A 23,298-nucleotide genomic window follows, 5' to 3' on the forward strand; every position below is an offset into this window, starting at 1 on the left:
AAGCGTTTGATAGGATAAGGTGGGACTTTCTGTATAAGACATTAGAGGCATTTGGATTCTCCGGAGTCTTTCTGCAGGGAGTCTGTGCTCCGTATAAGTCGCCAACAGCTAACCTGAAGATGCCAGGAGGGGAGGGGAATCTAATAACAATTAAGAATGGGACTGGGCAGGGGTGTCCCCTCTCCCCTCTTCTTTTCGCTCTGACAATTGAGCCCCTAGCGGCCACCATTAGAGCTTCTCCAAATATACAAGGGATCAAAATAAAAGATGTGTTATGAAATATCGCTGTTTGCAGATTATGTTATTCTTACTATAGCTAACCCATTGACATCGCTCCCGAATTTGCCGTTTGCTCTTCGGGGGTTTGGTGAGCTCTTGGGTATAAAATAAATATCGGAAAATCAGAAGCTTTAAATTTGACACTAATGGAAAAGGAGGTTGAGGTGCTTAAACAACATTTTGACTATAAATGAAAAAAGACCCATTTGAAATATTTAGGAATTTATCTTATCAGAGACTATAACTCATTATATAAATATAACTACCCTGATCTCGTCTCCAAAATGAAAAAAGATTTACAAGTCTGGAATTCTCATTGTATATCCTAGATTGGGCATATAACCGCAGTTAAAATGAATATTCTCCTTAGACTTTTCTACTATTTCCAGACATTAACGGTAGCTGTTCCACATTCAATTATAAAAGAAACTCCGAATCGAATTATGCAGTTTATTTGGAAACATAAACAACTGAGGATAGCTAGGTCAATTATGTTGAACGCAAGGAAGGAGGTGGTATGGCTGTTCCAAATATTCTAAAATATTATGTAGCCATGGCTGGTCCAGACTGCCTCTCTGCCTACTGTCATGTATGTCCTGATAGCTACAGGCTGTGGCAGGTAATCCTAGGGGAATTGACCCCCCCCCCCCCTCATGCTGACTCTGAGTGACAGAAGAGGTGGTACCACAAGGGTCTGTGTATAACCAATCATGGTGCAGACCTTGTGCCCTCCCCTTCTGGTGCATCAGAGAGGAAGTGCTAAATTATAGGGTGTTCAGCTTCCACCCTCCTTGGGTGAGGAAGCAAGAAATTGAGCTCTCGGCTGGGAGTGTGACATGCAGTCAGTCCCTCATGGGTTGACTGAGAAAGAGAGATTATAGGCCTCAAGTCTACCAGAGAGCCAAAGCACCATCTAGAGGTCTGGGGACCCAGATCAATCCTCATGCATGCGCTGTACTGCTAGCAGTGGCTGCTACAATAAATCATCCCTTTTTATATACCCCGGCCTGAGCTCTCAGTCTATTGGGTAGGGGTATGGATGGAATCTGCCCTAGTGGGGGACTGCCTCTGGAAATCCTGGAGCCCACTGGAGCTGGAGGCACTGACACCCTGAGAGAACATTGAAGATCTACAAAAGCCTGTCCGGTTCCCCACACCATCGCGGACCACTCAGCTCTCCTGAACTCTCACAGGTATGCACACACCACAAACAGCAGTAACCAGTAGTACATATTCCAGAGAGGGGGGGAAACGGTGTTACAATTATATAGCCTCCCATATGAAACAAATGGTTTACTGGCACTCACCAAGAGGAGTCTATGCCTGGGCGGACCTGGATAGCTCGCTAAAAGACCCGATTGGGCTGATGTCTATGTTGTCATCTAGATCTGGGACGGGACCCGGGAGGCAGTCGGAACCGACAGTAATTGGATTCACATTGAAAATATGCCAAGTGGCAAAAAAAGAAATATAAGTTTGTGTTGGCCCCTTCTAGGCTCACGCCTCTGTTCGGTAACACAGGGTCCACCCCAGGTTTTCATGGTCAGGGGTTTGAAGTTTGGAAACAGAGAGGAATTCTGGAGGCGGCAGATTTATTAGAAAATTATAAACTAATGTCTTTTGAGGAATTGATGAGAAAGTATGGTCTGCCTGAAATTGAGCTAATTAGATATATGCAAGTCTGACATTTTGTGTGCCAGGGCCTCTGTGATGAGGAATTTCCTATATATACATGATTGGAGATTTGATATCATCTCTATGTCAGGGCTAACTTTTAAGAAAGATACCCCAAACCATAAATATATGGACCAATGGGCCCGGGATTTCCATACAGAAATAACAAGGGAGGACTGGGGGGGATATCTGGGATAATGCGGGAAAAACCTCTATATGTACGGTAACAAAAGAGAATATATATAAAATTGTGTTACGATGGTACTACACCCCCCAAAGATTAAAACAGATGTTTCCTGGGACCTCGGACAGATGTTGGAGGGGTTGTAGACAATTAAGAGATTTGGCACATGTTTGGTGGCAATGCAGGTGTATTTCAGTATGATTTTGAAACTAATAAAAGACGTGACATATCAAAATCCCACTAGATCCAATTTTTGTTATTTTGCATATTTTAACGATGGCTAGTTGCGCGGTAGCAGTGGCCTGGAAAAAGACACTCCCAAAGAAGAGTGGTTATTAGAAGGGTAAATGATGTTCAATTGATGGAAAAACTTACCTCATTTCTGAACCACTCCATTAGGAAGTATGATAGGGTCTGGGAGGATTTGGGAGTGTTGTGTGTAAAATATGGTGTTTACCAAAAGTTGTATGATTTGTAATGTGATGATTGTTGTTTGTAAGAAATTTGACACAAAATGGTTTGATTCCCTACCTTTTTATTTTTGTATCCTTCCCCCCCCCCCTTTATCTGTGAAAACTAATAAAAATATAAGTTTTAACAAAAAACATTTGTAAAGACTCTATTCCAATGTGTTACCCACATTCCAAGCAGAAATAATGCTAGTGCGTGATATTTAAAAGCATATAATGCCATCTAGTGGTATGAGCAATGCAATTCCATGTCTCCTGTTTCAAAATCCCTGCTAGATCCAAGTATAAGGAGTTTGCTCACTGGCGGATTTCAACTTTTGCCGCCCACAGGCACTTACCTTTTTGCCGCCCGGGCCGCCTCCTCCTGCAGCGCCTCCTCCTGCAGCGCCACCCTCCTCCTCCTGCAGAGTCGCGACATAATATGAAGCTTCAACGTCACGGGACGAAGCATTACCATGACAACACGTCACTATGTGCCGTCTTGCGTCATTTGACGCCACAATGCTGCAGAAGGGGGATGAGGGTGGCACGAAAGAGAAGGTTGGAGGCCTTTACAGAGGTCACACGCCCTCCCCCGGCAATCAGTGGGGAAGAAAGCGGGGCCTCTGTATATAGGAACATTTCGAGTGGAAAAATAAATTTACGCTCCAAGAATTTTCCACCCTAGGCCCGGACCTCTCGAGCCTAATGGGAAATCCACCACTGAGCTGGCTTATTGCAGAATGTAGCCATAGAACCATGATGTCCCAATGATCATTACCATGAGAGAACCACAGCTGATTGTAGCCATTTAGTTCATGCTAACCTGAATCCTAGGACTTCCTTTTATATTGTATATTATACTATATTGTAATAGTGAAGCGCTTCTCCCATTGGGAGAAAAGTGCCATATGAAATAAAGTCATTATAATTATTATTCATTCTTGGAAAGCTGCAAGGCCAGTATTGTTCGGATCCATATGTCCTGCCTCCACTTTGTTCAATTTAGAAGCTTTATTTTTTGCTATGGTACAGATATAGAAGACATTATTGTACCCGCTAACGCTATGCATTTCATTAAGGCTAGTTTGTTCTTTAACAGTAGTACTATTGAAAACAATGGGCAAGGAGATAACACGTTTTATTTAGTGGGCTATTGTGTGTGTTATATTGCATGAACGGGGGTAATAATGTCTGCTACATCTATAGGTATCCATACTATATACATGAGAATTCTATTACAAGATACTGTTTGCTTAAACACATCTTAACGGTGGCATGTATGCAAAGTGCCCTAGTGTCAAAATATAATAAAAACAAAGTGATAGTAACAAACAGGGATATTAGTCTGTGTTCAGGATTATGACACAGTATAATATGTTGCCTTTCAAATGTTTATTTTTGTAAAGTAATTTCCCATTTAGGATGTACGTATCAAGGTGTATTTGCAAGCATTCTCTTTTATTTGCCATTTTTGCAGCATCCACAAATTCAGAAGGAGTCACAATATATTAAATATTTGTGCTGTGATGATCCCTGGACCCTCCATCAATGGGTTACTGGTATTAGAATAGCCAAGGTAAGGAGTCAACATCCATTGCATCCACAAATAGTTTTCTAATCTCTTTGTAATATACATATGGACAGCAATTTATCTGTTAAATAGAATCCCAGGTGGAACCATTCATGTTTTAGAATTGAAGAACCAGTGCCGGTCACTCACAGGCAAGATACTTGAAAAATATATATTCTGTATGTACACTAAAATCTCAATTTCAATAGCATCCACCCAAAAAAACTGATGTGCACGGACATGTTGGGTATTCTGTATTTCCGCCAGTACAGTATCCAGGACTTCATTTAGAATGAAAGTTTGATGAAGTCTTCATACCTTTTAGTTTAATGTCATTATGCCGTGTTTATGAATCTGGATGAGGTTCCTTATCTCTAGACCACCTTATATATGGCTATTCCTTTGGCACATAAAATCTATGTTTTTAATTGTTCACGTGACTCCCTATACATTTTGCTGTCATTCTCTTTGATGCTCTCCATGTTTTCTATACTCCCAAAAATATACATACATAATATATTCAATTAAAATAAAATAGTGTATATGATATGTAGTAAAAGCAATGTTACAAAAATGGTATGTAGTCTATGGTATTTCTACTTTCCTTTTTAACAATATGGTATACTTTGTGCTTATTAAACAATAGGATAAGTCTAAGTAGCCCAACCTCTTTGAATAAAGCAAAAGGCCGTTCTATATGTTTCTTCTCACCTGCTCTTTCATGCTCTTTTTTTTTTAATTTAACTTTTTTCAAGGATGTCATTGAAAGAAATGTTTATGTTTCTCATTCTAGCAGTCTCTAGATAATGAGTTTACTTAACAGGATGGTTTGTTACATTTTGAACAGTTGATTTCACTTTGTAGATAACCTTCTCAGTTAGCAAGTGCTTTGGGTATAGTAGGTCAGACAAATGTATTAGACTGTAGGAACAGTAAACATTACATAATGAGGGGATGTTAGAGGTATATTTATGTTGTATTTATATGCTACATCAAGAAATAGTGCAGTAGGCCAACAGACTTGAAGACTCTCCTCCTGTTCACTCAATGCCTAGCGGCTAAAAGAGAATTGTGTTTCTTTTTACAGTATGGAAAGACGTTGTATGACAACTATAAATGTGCTGTGCAGAGGGCAGGCCTGGCGGGTCATTGGTCAACTCTCTGCAATTCATCTGTATTATCCTCAACAGGTAAAGATCACGTTGAAGCCGCCGCAGTCCACGAAGATCAAATCATTTTTGTGCATTTCATTTTTTTAGTCGTTTAAAAGATCTATTCTTGCCCTTTGCAAAGCTTTTATTCATAAAATCAAATGTTCCATTTGAGATACATAAGCATTTTAAATATTAAGTGTCCGGGAGGTTAAAATTAAGATCTCCCCAGGGCCCATTGCAGTTTAATAGTTACTATGTGTAATGCTTGCGCTACCCACGAGCATGACAGGACAGTACTGAGGTGGGGAAGTAGGAAACCACGCACCCACAGCAGCGGAAGCGTGCCTGGCAGGCGGTTGGCAAAGTAGCCGGGTCTGGGTTGGAGAGAAAGGGTTAACTCAGACACTTGCCGAAGTCTTGGGGTGGAGAGATCAGAATAGTAAAAGACCATTAAGCCGTGGTCTGGGATTGGAGATGTTAGAATCGTAAAGGTCCGTATAGCCGTGGTCTGGGTTTGAGAGGTACACGTAGTAGAGAATAAGCCAGGGTCAATATCCAGAGGGGGGTTCAGTAGTCAAGCCAGGTTGATACACGTAGAATCCAAAAAGTGCAAGAGAGGCAGATAGGAGCAAGGCACAACAGACGTAGGAGCTCAAGGCTACAACAAGTTATGCTCAGCAATGACTCAGCATGAGAAGGGTATATATAGGTAGCAAGGACCAATAGAACAGGAGGCGGAGCGGAGGCGCGGCCCAAGCGGGAGCCGCGATAGGCTGCAGGAGACAAGTGGCAAGAGATTAGTTGCCTCGCAGCTGGGGAGCGTTGTACGTCGTCATGTGAGCGCGCCGCGCGAGAGAAGTGCGGCGCATACAGGGGGCGGAGCTAAGCTCTATGGCAGCACTAGAAGAGCTGCGCGTGCGCGCTCTGTAAGCAGACTCATTTTGGTTTCATGGGGGGGGGGGTTGTTGCTTGAAAATGCAACACAAACGTACAAGATTATAGCACTTCTGCAGAAAACCTATTGAAACGTTTGATGGTATCGTTTTTTCTTGTGCTGATGTTCATTACAAGTGAAGGGGAAATGAATGAGATCTGTGTGCACCACAACGGTATAATAACAAAAAGTACTCTTAGAAGCAATAAGACGTGGCACATATATTCACTATGTTTTGTTGCAATGTGATTAGTTAGCGTGTGATAGTTTCTGTGTGGCAGAATATGCTACATACTGTACAGTGCCAGAGTTTCAGCTGCTTTGCAATACATACAGGAACCACTGCCCGCAGTTAAATGAGAATCCTGTTTTGTCATTTTGTTACATTGCTTTGAATTAGAGTACCATCTAATGAAATCTATAGTGCTGCATACTCAGTGTCAGTCTGTGTCAGTCTGCAGGGCAGCAATGCATAGGTTCAGTCGCCTAGTTTGTATCTTATACTGTCCTAAAAGCACAAATTAAGCTTTTACAGTATATACCTTCTGGGTTTAAGGTAACTCGAAGTCATCATCTAAAAAAGTAAGTCATTTGATACCAGAGAACAAGGTCACAATAAAGCTGTTGATTGGTCCTCTCAAATAGCTTATTTCTACAGAAGTGTATATAGGTTCGGTAGGATTGAGCCGCGGAACCGCTGAAAAGTTAGGTTAGCGCTCAACCCCATCTCTGTCAACAATAATTGATTGTTCTACAATGAGTAAATGTGAAGCATGTGGTGTCTCCGGCTCCAGACAATGGCACTTTCTATCACACACAAGAGAGGGTTCAATGTAATCCTTATTATGGCTTCAACTGGTGTTCAGGGTTAAACCAGGAGCTCGATACTTTACATCCACACTGCCTGGATTACGTTGATAACAGAAAACTCTGCTAAGATTTTTATTCTTCACATCCTTTATTGCATGAATAATTTTGCTTGCAGGAAGGAAAAATGGGAACGTGATTTAAAGCAGCTCTACAACTACAATTTTAAGACACATTTTAAGTTTCTGTAAACTTTTGATACACATTTTTGTGTTATCAACAGCGATTCTATCTGATCAAGATAGTGGTTGATGTGTGTTGTACTGCAGGGTGTCTTATTAACCGTTCATACAGAGGGGAGCTCAATTTAGATACAGCTCAACCCCCTTATAACGCTATGCTTGGGGTCCAAAGAATCGCATTGCGTTATAAGCAGATCGCGTTAGAAATAATGTACGATTGTATGCATTGTACAATAAAGTGTTTAAGATACCAATAATCGTGTTGTAAAGTTTTCATAAATATGAAAATTGGGAGTTACGCCTGCATCGCGTTATAAGCGGATTCGCGTTGTAAAGGATCTCGTTATAACGGGGTTGAGCTGTATCTATTGAAACTCACAATAAATATAGCCGGAACTGCACTTGCTTTCATTTATTATATATACACATAAGGGTTCCCCGTACTCATTTCATCAATAAAAATGAAGTAAAAAGAGAGAAAAAACGAAATTAGAAATATAATTTTACTGAACTAATGAGAAAATATATCAACATAAAAACAGGCAAATTATATACAACCACAATATATACACAGACTCTGTAAATCAATGTACTGTATATCCAAGCAAAATAATTGCACTGACGGATAGTAAGCAACTGTTTCACAATTGTGGCATTTTGAACAGATATATCAACTGTATCAACTGCATATACGGTACGAAAGCAAATACTAATCTGTAGGTTGAAGAAAAAGATTATTGGTCCAGTGCGTTTGCAGGATAAATCAAGTCCTCACAAGTGCATGATAGATATATTATAAAAGATAACATCAACCAAAAATCAACACTGCTATTGGGGCACTCTCATACAAGGGAATGACACACAATGTAACAAACAGTTACAAAAACAAGGGGTGAAGAAAGAAAGAAAAAGCACAAAACACCCATGGTATAATACGGTTTTAATAAAAAATAATACTTAAAAACAAGTGGTATTGCACTCACAAGGTTTCCGTAGAAATACAGCCTTCACACTTTTAAGGGAAAGTGTGACACCCACTACTCCAGATTTATTTTTATCCCTGGAGCTCAACAGTGTCCCCCCAGTTCCTGAGATATTTGGGAGCAAGGGAGTTGTAATTGTATTTGTTTTGTGCTGTTTTTAGCACACACAAAAACTACAAACATGGCCGCATGTCGCCAATAGAATTTGGGATCTTGACATGATTCTGGTGACACTGATTGAAGGTCACAGTCAGCTCTCCAACTGAGCGCCCATTAAGCACAGTGCCATGACATTCAGGTTATATCATAAGTGCTACTGGCATGCCACTGGCACTTAGGGGTTTAAGTGTGCCACAACCGCTATGTTTTATAATAAGACCTGCAAATGTACCCACAAGTGGTATTTTTATTTGCTATAATAAAACCTGTCATTTATGGGCTTCCTAGATGTTAAAAGCTTTACTCCGTCATAGCTGACTTCTAAGAATTCATTGCATCAAATATTGTGTGGTTTTTACTTCTGCATGTCAAGCCAAACACTTGGTATGACAATGCTCTTATATGCAATTTATGTGCATGTCGAGATTGCCCTTACCAAAGTTAAACGTCCCTTATTAACTACTCTCATTCGCAGGTCAGAAAGAAAGCATTCTGCAATGTAATAGTGGAGCTTTATTACACAGCAGTTAAGGTTCTTAGAAATATTAGCTGTTCTGCAAAGCTAAAAATGCGCTTGTGGTTCATAACCTGGGTGGAACTCAGCCTTGCCAAGAATAACAGCAGTGCGCCTACACAACAACAATAAGGGCGGAACTTCCTGTTATCTAAAGGCAGCAGTTCAAACGGAGGGCACTTTTGTAAGAATGAACGTACAAATGAATAGGATGAGGTTGTGCGTGGCTATACACTTTTATTCACCTACACTTTATTGGAGCGTCACCATTTTTAAAGATGGTAAACCGTGATTCCAAGGGACCATCTGTTCCAGTGTTGTAAGCATATCTAGCATGTATTTTGTCATATTAAATATGTTGTTCTCTACGTGAGTGCTTGGGCTAAAGTTGTACGTGGAGTACTTCAAGGAATGGTACTGGGGTCACTGATTTCTAAAACTACAGACCAAGCAATATCCTACGTTTATTTTTTTAAAATAAATCCATTCTGTACTATGAGAAAATACTTGTGGCATTTAAAAAAACAACAACTCTGAATTACATTTTTAATGTTTTACAATGTAACAAGCCTTTTTTGTTTCTATAGCAACCATTTACAAAGTCACATCCCCTTCCTCTTCTGAAACAGGCTTTGGCACACCCCTTTTTGAGTCCTGCCCTCTCTCTAGCAGTGCACCAATTGTATCTAGTGACTGCTTAGTCACATGATCTTACACACAGAACTTTGCCTCTTTGGTCCTATTCTGCTGCCATTTAGTGAACCCGGGCTGAATCTTCGCCATCTATCACAGGAGAACGGATCGATCAACAACTTAGCTAATTACTTATCATTGTGTGGATTTTATTGATGCACATACAGTATTAAAGGGGAAGAAAAAAAATGTAAAAAAAAAACCTTGGCAGCTTGGACTGCTACTTTAACTTGTTTATTTATGACCTTGAGGTTGACATAGAGAGCAAATTTTCCATTTTGGCTGATGACACTAAATTGTGTAAACATCACAGCAGGATGTAATTTATCTCCAGAAGACTATAAACATGGGCAGGTAAATGGCAGATGAGGTTTAATACAGATAAATGTAAGGTTATGCATTTGAGAAACAAGAATAAACAGACGACTTACAAATTAAATGGGGATAAATTGGGGGAATCCTTGATCGAGAAGAATTTAGGCGTGCTTGTAGACCGCAGGCTTAGCAATAGTGCCCAATGTCAGACAGTACTTGCTAATGCAAATAAGATCTTGGGGCCTATGCAGAGAGCAGCGAATTTTAAAATTGGCGAATTTATTAAAAAGTAGCTTTTTTGGAGAGTTTTAATCTCCATATGCAGAAAAGTGCGAATTCTGCTATGTTTAACATGGATGCGTGTGGCGAGTTTAAATTGGCGAGATGCGCGCTTCAGAAATGTGTTAAAACAAATTCGCGCCTTTTTTTTCCCTTTGCAATGGCCGCGAGCGGCAGTTTTTTTTGGCGAGGCAAAACGGAGACAATCGCGCCATTTTATTGGCGCGAACAGCCGCTAGATGCCGTTCGCGCCTCTCTGCATACGGATATTTTTAAAACTGGCGAGATTGAGGTTCTCGCCAGCCGCGAGGCGAGTTTTACAAATAGAAAAGAAAAATTGGCGCGTTTTTCGGAACTCGCCATTTTCTGCTGCTTTCTGCGCGATTTTCTCCAAAAAATGGCGAATTTCGAAATAGCGCTGCTCTCTGCATAGGCCCCTATGTCTCGTATTAAACGGGGAATGGATGGAAGGGAAGTAAGCATAATTATATTACTGTATAAAGCATAACTAAACCCACACCTTGAATATGGAGTCGTTTTGTGCACATAAAAAATACATTATGGAACTAGAAAAAGTGCATAGATGAGCCTCCAAATTAATAAAGGGAAGGAAAATCAGACTTACAGTATGAGGAGAGGCAAACCAATTTAGAGTTAGGTCCGGAAATAATTGGACACGGATACAAGTTTTGTTATTTCGGCTGTGTACCAAAATAAATTCAAGTGACAGTTACATAATGAATATGGACTTAAAGTGCAGTCTATCAGCTTTAAATTGAGGGTATTAATATGTAGCCCCCTCTTTTTCAAGGGACCAAAAATAATTGGACAATTGACTCAAAAGCTGTTTCATGGACAGGTGTGGGCTATTCCTTCGTTATTTCATCACCAATTAAGCAGGTAAAAGGTCTGGAGTTGATTCCAGGTGTGGCATTCGCATTTGGAAGCTGTTGCTGTGAACCCACAAAATGCGGTCAAAGGAGCTCTCAATGCAAGTGAAACAGGGCATCCTTAGGCTGCAAAAAAAAAGAAAAGAAAATCCATCAGAGAGATAGCAGAACATTAGGAGTGGCCAAATCAACAGTTTGGTACATTCTGAGAAAAAAAAGAACGCACTGGTGAGCTCTGCAACACAAAAAGGCCTGGACGTCCACAGAAGACAACAGTGGTGGATGATCGTAGGATCCTTTCCATGGTAAAGAAAAACCCTTTCACAACATCCAGCCAAGTGAAGAACACTCTCCAGGAGGTAGGCATATCATTATCCAAGTCTACCATAAAGAAAAGACTTCATGAGAGCAAATACAGAGGGTTCACCACAAGGTGCAAACCATTCATAAACCTCAATAATAGAAAGGTCAGATTAGACTTTGCCAAACAATATCTAAAAAAAGCCAGCCCAGTTCTGGAACAGCATTCTTTGGACAGATGAAACTAAGATCAACCTGTACCAGAATGATGGGAAGAAAAAAGTATGGAGAAGGCTGGGAACGGCTCATGATCCGAAGCATACCACATCATCTGTAAAACACGGTAGAGGCAGTGTGATGGCATGGGCATGCATGGCTTACAATGGCACTGGGTCACTAGTGAAGACAGAAGCATCCGGATGAGTTCTGAAGTGTATAGGGATATATTGTCTGCTAGATTCAGCAAAGTTAATTGAACGGCGCTTCACTTTACAGATGGACACTGACCCAAAACATACTACGAAAGCAACCCAGGAGTTTTTAAAGGTAAAGTGGAATATTCTGCAATGGCCGAGTCAATCACCTGATCTCAACCCGATCGAGCATGCATTTCACTTGCTGAAAACAAAACTTAAGGCAGAAAGACCCACGAACAAACAACAACTGAAGACAGCTGCAGTAAAGGCCTGGAAAAGCATCACAAAGGAGGAAACCCAGCGTTTGGTGATGTCCATGCGTTCCAGACTTCAAGCAGTCATTGCCTGCAAAGGATTCTGGACAAAGTATTAAAAATGAATATTTTATGACTGTGTATGAAAAAGGTTGCAATTCCTAAACGTTTCATACGATATTTTTTTTCAAACCCTTGAATTAAAGCTGAAAGTCTTCACTTCTATTGCATCTCAGTTGTTTCGTTTCAAATCCATTGTGGTGACGTACAGAGCCCAAATTATGAAAATTGTGTGTGTCCAATTATTTCCGGACCTAACTGTAGATTTAATTACATCAGAAAAGTGGGGGGTCAGAGGGACTACGATAACTACATATAAATCTATTCGGGGATAATATAAAGAGCTTTCAAAATAACTATTCATCCCAAGGGCAGTATGACCGACACAGGGTCACCACATAGTCATCTCTTAAGATTGGAGGAAAGGTTGTATCTAAAGCCCTCTCCAACCTTAAACCCTACTGACTGATGGCCCCACATCTCTGGAATGCCCTTCCCCTCAAAATCCGACGAGCACCCTCTCTATCCACATTTAAGACCCACCTAAAAACACACCTGCTTAATGAAGCATACGAGTAGCTCCATGGCTGATAATTAACACCTCAAAGATAAACCTTGGCCCCTTGCAGACGCACTTACCAGATTGCCCTCCTATTGTCTCTGTACGCTATTCCTACCAACCAATTAGATTGTATTTTTATTTTATTTATTAAAATGTTTTACCAGGAAGTAATACATTGAGAGTTACCTCGTGTTTTCAAGTATGTCCTGGGCACAGAATACATGGTTACATTAAAAGAACAGGGTTATACAGTGAATTCACAGACATTTCATGTACAGATAGAGTTGGAAAATTGGGTACAGGGGATAAAGGGATGATGTGTTTCTGATTGAAATAGAGCAGCTTTAACATCACCAAACATCAGCCGAACGGCAACAAACAGCTCACACCCTTTGGCTGTCCGTTTTGGGGCAACGCAGTTGTACACTGGGGTGGTTGAGATTGAATCTGATGCAGCTGTGAACAAAAAGATCTTTGTGTCCTCTTGGCTCATTAACATTCTTGTGGGTGGGGTTGACGTGGGGTAAGCTCTTTGGAGCAGGGACTCCTTTTCCTAAATGTTACTTTTATGTCTGAAGCACTTCTCCCCTTTATGTGTTATTTATATTATTTGTTATTTATATTATTGTCACATATATTACTGCTGTGAAGCGCTATGTATTAATGGCGCTACAGATGCAGCCACCAGTATCCGATCACTTGACTGGGTAAAAACGAAGGCATCTCGCAGTAAATGCCTCAACATGACTCAACATTTCTGTGAGATTCCTAAACCCATTGGATTCAGTTTGAATGGGACTGCAGGGAACCCCCGCTGTGGTAATCTGATGGGCCATTAGGAATCTCACAGAAATGTTGAGGCATTTACTGTGAGATTGACCCAGATTTTCCAAGGCAAGTGATCTAATACTGGTGGCTGCATCTGTATATAAATAAAGACATACATACATACATACATACATACATACAAAGGAGATTTCACCAGCAACAAAGGAAAGGGTTCTTTACAGTAAGGGCAGTTAGAATGTGGAATTCATTACCAATGGAGATGGTGATGGCAGATACAATAGATATATCCAAAAAAAGTTGGATATCTTTTAAGAAAGGAAAGGTATACAGGTATACACCAAATTAGTAAACATTGGAAGGATGTTGATCCAGGGAGAAATCTGATTGCCATTATTTGGAGTCAGGAAGGAATTTATTTTTCTCCTTATGATACGTCATTTGATAATGTATAACTGTATTTGTGTTTGCCTTCCTCTAGATCAATATACTGTAGATACAAATATAGGAGAAGTACCTGTATGTGTCGTCTAAATGTAACATACTGTACTGTAGGTTGAACTTGATGGGCATGTCTTTTTTAAACCTCATCTACTATGTAACTATACTTAACAAAAAGGGTTTGTTCTCCAAGTGATTAACAAATAGGGTTTTGCTGACTAGTTTTCACACATACATTTTGTCAATGGAATAACATCTGATAATTTGCAGGTTGTTGCGGATTGTGATATTTTCAGTGTACTGTTATGTTGTAATCTGTGTCACAACCTAGAATTAATCTCCACTTCTCCAGGAACAATGCGACTATGGAAGCGGTAAACTGGAGCTTTTTCAAAAATGTCCACACAGTGATATCAAAAGTATCACACAATCTATTTTATCTACAAAATCATGCAACATATTTCAGCAAAACAGATTTTTGTGAAATTAAATGATATTATTCTAAGTTCTCACGACAATTAAGTGTGCAATTCACAAAAAGCATTGTAAAAAAGATAGTGATAATGGTACACACATCCGTATAAGTGAATGTACAGTATGTGTGCCTGATATTGCATTGGTTCTCTCTATAATCTGCAGGGGTTCTGAGAGAGGAGAAACACTGGATAGTAATCTGATGTCTTGCTTTATTGTTCATTCCCATTGCTTCTTTTTTTAAACAGGTTCTATTCAAGGAAATGGACAGGTCGGCCAAAATGTAACCGCTGTCAGCTCCACGTTCTCTGAAGCCTGGAAGCGTGGCGAGACAGCAAAGGTATATATGTATATATATATAGCTAAATCATGAATAATAATGTGTTACACTTTGGATTTTCAGGTTCTTCTCTAAAATCAAAAGTTTTCAGAATTATTTTATCAAACTGGCAAAAATTATATTTGTGTTTTTCAACCATTAAAAGATATGTGATCCCCTTCACAAATGTATGGCGACTATGAAACTCTTTAAAAAATGAATTGTGTCTTTGTGGAATCACAACTCATATTAAAAAATAGATACTATTGTTGTTTTAGAGCAGGCCTGCACAACACGCGGCCCGCGGTGGCTATCCTCGTCCTCCTCCCTCCTGAGCCCGCTTGCCCCCCTCCTCTCCCGCGAGCCACTCTCCCGGCCGTGGGCCGCGAGCCGCTTCTCCCCCCCCCCCTCCTGGCCACGAGCCACTTCTCTCCCCCCCCCCGCGAGCCAGCTTGCCCCCTCTCCCGCGAGCTGCTCTCCCGGCCGCGGGCCGCGAGCCGCTTCTTCCCCCCCCCTCCTGGCCGCGAGCCGCTTCTCCCCCCTCTTGGCCGCGAGCCGGTTCTCTCCCCCCCCTCCTGGCTGCGAGCTGCTCACCGCTCACCCCTCCACCTCCTCGAACCTGCTCTCGGAGTCAGGACTGCACGAGTGTGCGAGTCCTGCCTGCTCTGCCACCGTGAGGTGCCGTTGGGGGGGGAGGTGAGGTGCCGTTGGGGGGGAGGTGAGGCGCAGGGATTTGAGGTGCAGGAGGGTGAGGTGCAGGGGAGTGAGGTGCAGGGGAGTGAGGTGCAGGGATGTGAGGTGCAGGAGGGTGAGGTGCAGGGGAGTGAGGTGCAGGGATGTGAGGTGCAGGAGGGTGAGGTGCAGGAGGGTGAGGTGCAGGGGAGTGAGGTGCAGGGGAGTGAGGTGCAGGAGGGTGAGGTGAGGTGCAGGGGGGGGTGATTGGAGGTGCAGGGGGGTGATTGGAGGTGCAGGGGGGTCATTGGAGGTGCAGGGGGGTCATTGGAGGTGCAAGGGGGGGTCATTGGAGGGGCAGGGGGGTCATTGGAGGTGCAGTGGGGGGTGGGATGTGTGTGGTGTGCAGGGGGGTATTGTGTGTTTGAGGTGGAGGGGGTGTATTATGTGTGTGGGTGAGGGGGACAGATGGGGGTATGAGAGATAGATGGGGAGTATCGCAAAGGTTGATAGTGAGGGGTTCTGGGGGAGATATGAGGATGACGATGATGAGAGGTGTTGGAGGAGAGATGATGATGATGAGGATGATTTTACCCGTGCGGCCCAATTTTTTTTTCCTTGGAGCAGTTCGGCCCTTCTCGCTTTACGAGTTGTGCAGGCCTGTTTTAGAGTATATAACAACTTTCTATAACATAAATTGTGCGTGCAAAGCATGATGGGACACAATTTTCCTGGTTGCAGCATTGACTTACAGGTCAGCTGTGGCAGTGGCTACGTACTACAGTTCAGCGCCTGAATCTGTGGTCGGGTAATTGCTATTACAGTAATATAAAAAAAACGCATTAAGGGCGCAAATTATTTTTCATTCTGGGAGGAAAACGCTTCAATGCAGATGATTGTAAGAGTGCCTGGGAGATCCCCCAGCAATCCGAGAGAGTTGGCATGTATGCTTTCAAAACAGATATTATCAAAATCGCATGAGAATTCAGTATGTCATTTTAGTTTTGGAGAGCTGCTTTACCATTACAGCAACATTATAAGTAGTTTACTTCTACAAACAAGTAGAACACGGGTCAATTAAGTAAAAGTCTACACAATCAAAATATAGCAAAATAATCCCATATTTATCATATCAAATCATTTGCAGCCTCAGCACTGATGTTTCGGACATGGGAGATGATGGTTCCCCCTTGGCGCCCATGGTCGTGATGTTTCTGTTTGCTTGCTGATAGAATAAAATTAAAATACTGAAACCCTTATAATGGACCCAATTAGACCAATTCAATTTTTTATTATATGTTTAACAGTAAACATATTTTGTTATCAATGGTTTTGATATACAGTATGCAATATAATGTTGTCACTGTTACCTCTCCCCTCCTCTTTTATTTTCAATTTCTGTATCCCAATACCCTCCCCCCCCCATATATTATTTTAGTATTGTGATTTTATGTAACATCTCAACAAAAAAATAAGTTAAAAGAAAAACAAAAATACTGATGTTTCATAACAAGTCAAACAGTAGTTTTGGTGCTTATCTTGTAGATTTTCTTGAGTACGTAGGTGCTGCCTCATTCAATAGCTGTGCCAAAATAGACAGTGTTGTGCAAACATAGACACATTGTACAAGCATAAAGGCAAACATACTTACAAACAACTACAGTACAGTACATTTTTCTAAGGCTATTTCTTTGTGCGTGTGCAGCCTCATTCCACAAGTATGCCTTGTAGTATCAGGTTTGGTTTTGATATATCACCGGACAACAATCATGGGCCATTTTTGACATAACTATATATATATATATATATATATATATATATATACACAGTGTTCGACAAACCTATACATTTGCTCGCCCCGGGCAAGTGGATTTAACCCCCGGCCGAGTAAATATTGGGCCAAGCAGCACACGTTTGGTACTAGGTGGCGAGTAGATTTTTTTGTGTGGCGAGTAGATTTTTTGGTGATTTGTCAACCACTGTGTGTGTGTGTATACATATATATATATACACACACACACACACACACACACACACACACATATATATATACATATATACATACATATATACATACATATATAGTTATACGTTACCGTTCCAAGGATTGGTAAACAAGAGACAGCACTCAATGTTGAAAATCAAAGTGTATTAGTGAAAGCAAAAATACATCCAGAAACCCACTGTGTATATATATATATATATTATATCATAGAAAGGGAAATTTTATTTATATATATATATATATATATATATATATATATATATATATATATATATATAAATAAAATTTCCCTTTCTATGATCAAGGAAATATTTGAAAATGATACCGGGCATATCTAGTATTGTTTGATATTGTATCCTGACAGAGAACATTAATTGCAGCAGAGTCCTGTGGCATATTCGAATTCTTACTCCTTTTTCCGCTCCTGCTTATGTTTAGGAAGAGAAAAAACTGGTTGAATCTTGCCATCCAGTTACATATGGCAAATAAACTGCTAGTCGTAATGATAAATGACCAGACCCACAAAAAGAATCTAATTCAAAAGGATTGCAAACTTTACTTTGGCTTCAGAGTTCTAATTTATTCAGCAATGGATCACAGCAACTAACTGCCTTGCACAAGTTTTGTGTTGTGATAACATATGATGGCCCAGGATGGGTGGTTAGGCCTCCGAGGTGGAAGGCGGTAGGGGGTCGACCCCCTTGTTTGCCATAGTGTTTGTAAGGCATTTCTAATGTTCACTTGCCTCTTTGGTATACAAAGGAGAGGGTACGTAGTGTAAATGGTAGGTATAAATATGACTCCCTTAGTAGACCTTGGAGAACAGGTAGTCATGGATTGGCACTTGGACTACTAATGCAGTGAGTAAGGGCTGTTTTAGGGCAAAAATCCTCATTGACTTCAATGAGGATTTTCAGCCACAAAAAGAAGTTTCGTACAATAAAATAAGGCCCTTAGTGTTCACTTCCAGATTAGCAACTTCCGCTCAGTGTAATTTTGGGCAACTGCAGACCAAAGCACCAGGAATATGATTCCTGAACTGAAAAGTGCTGTATAATTATATGATGATATTATATTAAAGTGCAATTCTTTGGGAATACAAGAATGAATACAAAGACATTTTTTATTTTCTACACGTTTCTGAAAAGTTACATCTAATACCCTCTTAAAATAGGTTTGTTAAAACCGGAAACCAAACACAATTAGGTTATGGTGCATAAACAAAGTTACAAAAACCCTTCATTGTACAAAATACAGCAATTTTAGAATACCCATTACTGCGTTTGCAGATTTGTCACAGGTCTACAAATGTGCTTAACAATGAAGAATCAGTGGCCAAACTCAAAGTAACAGGTCCAAAAGGAAAACAATCTGTATTTAAGTGAATCTACTGATTCCGTACTGCATTGTCCCAAGTTTAGTTGATCAAGCTATGAAGGAAGGTTTGGGGACCTTTGAAGACATCTAAAGGCTCTATGTATCAAGACAAAAGAGGTGCAATGTAGGGGGGCATAACAATTTGCACAAGCTATTTCTTGTTGCTTAAGATTTGACTTTTCTGCACATATCTTGAAGTAGCCATTTTTTGAAAGAACACAGAAATATTTAACATTTTTTTTTAATAAGTGTTCAGTAAAAGTCTTTTTTTTTTTTTTTTTTGTAATCTTGGGTGGACTGTTGCTTTCACATTGGAGTCAGAAATATGTGAAAATACATATCAGCCTGGCAACGATTGTGAGGTCAGCACGGTCTCTATATATTCGTTCTGTTATTCCATGTTCTGAATAATATAAATATTCATTTTAAATAGTTCATGTCTAAATAATACGAATTGAATTAAATTTTAAATGGATCAATATAGTATGTATCCTATTGTAATAATACGCATTTTAATGGGATATTGCAAATAAAACCTACTTGAAAGGTAAAATCCCTCCCAAAAAAGTTTTTGGACACAGGAAATCAAAGGAAATCTTTCAAATATTCAGCATTATTTGTATTTTGTTTGGGAACGCATATTATGTGCACTGAATCTTTAGGCAGCTAGATTATTCCATCTTGTGAAGGAATGGCATCTTTCCTATTCTCTAAAAGCTAAAGATTGCAAGCGGAACTACAATTGGACTATCACAGTCAAAACGTTTATTTTTTAATACGATTAGATTTAAAGGAACAAACAATTCTGCCTAGAAATGGGTTGCCGATTCTCTGTTTCCTTAAATCAGGTTTCTAGCAGCAGGCTTTATGTTTAAAGGGAAATCACTAAAAGTTAATTAATAAGTGACATGTGTAATGTACGATGATTTTAAGACATGAAATATGTGGCTGCCCAACTGAGAGTCTTTTGTCTTTACAGCAAGATAAGAAATTAAATGAGGTCAACAAGTCGGATTCCAAGAGCTCATCTCCGGCAACTTTAAAACGGCCCCCACCCGCACCTACAAGGAAGTCGTCCACTTCTCAAGTGGCAGCTGCGCCTCCACTGCCAGCCAAATCCAAAGCAGTGAACTCCGATATTCCACCACCACCTCATTTTCCAGCACCAGAACCTCTGCAGATTGAGAATGATTTCCTGCTCCCACCACCTCCTGAGATCCTTGAATCTCCTCCTGATTTTTTACCTCCATCTCCCCCCCTCTTTTCTAGTGCAACTGGATATCCTCCACCATCAATGGCGCCACCAAGTTCAAATACCCCAGCTCCGCCTCCACCCCCTCCTCCATTCGCTCAACCACAGCTTTCAATTAAGAAGCCGCCTACCCCTCCAAAAAGGCAAGACTATGCGGGACATATGTTAAAGGAACCACGGCAGCCTGGAACAAGTGAAAGTGGTGGTGCAGGTGGGCAACCAGATTTAATGTCCGATTTGATGAAAGCTTTGCAGAAGAAGAGGGGCACTACATCGTAGGCCCTGCTTTCTCAGGGCCTTATACTGCCAGTCATTACTAACAATTACATTAACAAGGCTGCTGCATAATGCCAGTGCTATAAACCAGGTCTGCCCAATGATATTCCCTGTAATGAAATCATATTTTCTGCTGAAAATACACATTAATTGCAGTGGTGTTGGTTGAGTAAATTTGACTAATTTAAACCTTGTTTTCCCCTCAATTGCTCCATGCAGGCAAGGTATCCCCATGCATCCAAACATTATGTGCATTATCACCAATCAAATGGAATAATAACCACTGAGGTATGCAAATTGGCCATGTGCGCAAGTACAGTATGCTAATAAGAGAATCTGATGTCTGGAGTTATGCTACCCTATCCCAACTTATTATAATTCAACCACATACATATTGTAAATCGAAAGTCATTTCATGTTTAAATCACATTGTGCTAAATTTCATCTTATTAACAAGTTTAATTAAATGAATAAAAAATGTAAAGTCAGACAAAACTAAGCAGGTCTATAATCATGGTGGGTCACATATCAAGAACAAGTTATTTATTACATTTTATCATGTGAAAGCAAGTTCAAATAGGTTCCCTAAGCAATGAAGGGGTTAACATTATTTGTAACAATCCTTAAACCCCGCTTTTTCATTATATAAAGGTCACGTTGTATGTTCATTAATTAGCTGATTTGATCGTGAAACGAAACGTTTTTTTTTTCTACTTTACAATGCTTTCTCTAAAATGCTTAGATTACAGTATGTTGCATTGTTTATTCCATTACTGAGCATACAACCTTTTCTGAGCTGCACATTGGGAAAGTAGCTGAGCATTTTACTGCAGTCATGATTTTAGTTATTGTACAGAACAAAAAGAATCTGCATATGTTTGAAAATAAAAACTTAAATGTAGACTAAAATGGAACTCATTTATTTTGTCTACAAACAATAAAAACAAATCAGCCTGTGTCCTGGTTATCTTCACCCTGTGAAGAGGGTGAATACTGTGCCCATTTGGCTGATAACTCTCTTCCAGTCCTGATTTAACTTTGCATCAAGATGAGCAGCTGACCTTCACTTCTTTGGCCCATGATGGAGGACGCTGGGAATATCCAGCTCTCTCTGCTATTTTCTGTGCGTGGAAAGGTCGACGCAGTACTTTCTGCAGTAGGTGAACCTAAGAAAGCATGAGTAACAAGGTATTCATTTGCAACCCGTTTGCTGCCACATCGTTCTGAAGAAAATATACCACCATCTAGACCAGGATAGGCCAACCCCAGTCCTCAAGGGCCACCAACAGGTCAGGTTTTAAGGATATCCCTGTTTCAGCACAGGTGGCTCAATCAATGACTGTGGGCATGTAAAATGGTTCTAGCTGCAGAATTTTGGATAGATTACAAAGGAGAAAGTTGCTAGGCAGGAACGTCTGTTAGTAGTAAACTACCGTATTACAGATGGGAGAGGATGAGGACATGCATTTTTAGCAGTAAATTGAAAGAGGAAGGGCAGATATTTGCAATGTTATAGTGAAAAAGCAACTGATTTTAATCAGAGCATAAATGTGGATGGTGAAGTAAAGTGTTGACACAAATGTTCCACTAAGGCACATAGAAGGGATGCTTAAAGTCAAAGGGTTTGAGTTCTCCTAGTGATGTCTAAAAAAAATTGAAAAGGAGAGGTCCCAGAACAAAGTCCTGAACTACACTAACAGATAGATCAACAGGGGATGAGGACATGTTGGCAAAAGAGCGATGGAAGAGGTATGAGATCTGGAGAACCAGGATAAAGCTTTGTTATGGATACCAAGAGAGTGTGAGAAGAGAGTCGTAAAGAGTATTGATATATAATAGGATATCCAGGGGGAAATGACCATGGCATGTTGCTCCATGAAGAACATTGGGTACTTTAGTGAAGATAGTCTCTGTTGATTGGGCTGTAAGAGCCAAATTCCAGAGGGTATAGGAGGGCATGGGAATAAAGATTGATCATGTAAAAGAAGACAAGACATTTGAGCAGTTTGAAGGAAAAGGGCAGGAGTGAAACAGGGAAGTAGTTAGTAAGGCACAAAGGGTCAAGGGTGTTGTTTTTTAAAATAGGTGTGACAATTGCATGCTTAAAGTTTGGGGGAAGTGCACAAGGATAGGGAGGAGTTGAAGATGTGAGTGAGAGTGGGGACTAGGATAGGAGTAAGAGGTCTGATAAGGTGTGAAGGAATAGGACTGAGAGGGCAAGTGTAGAGGGAGAAGAGGAGAGCAGCTGAAAAAACTCAAACTGTAATAGGAGAAAACAAATCAAGAGTGGAAGGGGGTTTGGGTCGAAGCAGAGTCGAGGAGGATAGAAGGAATCTCACTATGGAAAGCATCTTCCCTTTACAGTGATCAGCAAAGACTTGAGAAGTGAAGGAAGATATATGGGATGAAAAGGCCAGAGGAGAGAGTAAAATACAGAGAAAAGAAGGTGTACACCGGATTTGTGAGCTCACGAATTATTAACTCAAAATTTCTACACCAGTCCATGGGATTGGGATATAAAATAATAGCTGATAAAATGTTAGCTGGGCTCGAGAATTGGCATCTCTGTTCACAGATGTATCTTGTAATCAATGGCCTTACTAGCCTCTTTGGTATACAAAGGGTGAGTAGGAAAGGTACTGTGTGTTTTTGAGGCCATTAACTATTTAGTAAACATAGTGGTTTGGAAGGCACGCATTGTACATGCCTTCATGACCACTGTAGTTACAAGGAGGTTAATCATTTACACCAGTCTAAATCAAATATGCCAGGATATATATATATATATATAGCTTATCAATATATTCCTGGCATCTTCGATAAGGACGTCAGAAGCTACAGCCACGTTAGCCAAAGGGCAGTAAAAATGCAATCTCTTCAGACTTTTATCTGGGGGTTTTCACCTTCTCTAAATTTGGTTTGTAAATGAGTTTCCACTTCGCTTGAAAAATGTACATAGCTATTTTTTAATCAAT

General features: G+C 40.4%; 2 protein-coding genes across 7 annotated transcripts in view; one reads left to right on the forward strand and one right to left on the reverse strand.

Annotated features, from left to right (window-relative positions):
• The window catches only part of APBB1IP (amyloid beta precursor protein binding family B member 1 interacting protein), a 164,806-nt gene extending 143,615 nt beyond the window's left edge, over nucleotides 1-21,191 (forward strand). Inside the window, exons 11-14 of the mRNA XM_075587619.1 lie at nucleotides 4,067-4,165; nucleotides 5,247-5,349; nucleotides 14,671-14,762; nucleotides 19,775-21,191. Of these exons, the coding sequence (XP_075443734.1) occupies nucleotides 4,067-4,165; nucleotides 5,247-5,349; nucleotides 14,671-14,762; nucleotides 19,775-20,326 (846 nt within the window). The 3' untranslated portion in view covers nucleotides 20,327-21,191. The remainder of the gene's footprint in view (nucleotides 1-4,066; nucleotides 4,166-5,246; nucleotides 5,350-14,670; nucleotides 14,763-19,774) is intronic.
• The window catches only part of LOC142487770 (protein nucleotidyltransferase YdiU-like), an 82,413-nt gene continuing 77,638 nt past the window's right edge, over nucleotides 18,524-23,298 (reverse strand). For all 6 annotated transcript variants that reach the window (XM_075587623.1, XM_075587626.1, XM_075587625.1 and 3 more), the window contains one exon: nucleotides 18,524-21,489. In XM_075587623.1, the coding sequence (XP_075443738.1) occupies nucleotides 21,367-21,489 (123 nt within the window). In that variant the 3' untranslated portion in view covers nucleotides 18,524-21,366. The remainder of the gene's footprint in view (nucleotides 21,490-23,298) is intronic.

This window comes from Ascaphus truei, chromosome 2 (genome assembly GCF_040206685.1).
Source record: "Ascaphus truei isolate aAscTru1 chromosome 2, aAscTru1.hap1, whole genome shotgun sequence".
In the NCBI taxonomy this organism is placed as follows: Eukaryota; Metazoa; Chordata; class Amphibia; order Anura; family Ascaphidae; genus Ascaphus; species Ascaphus truei.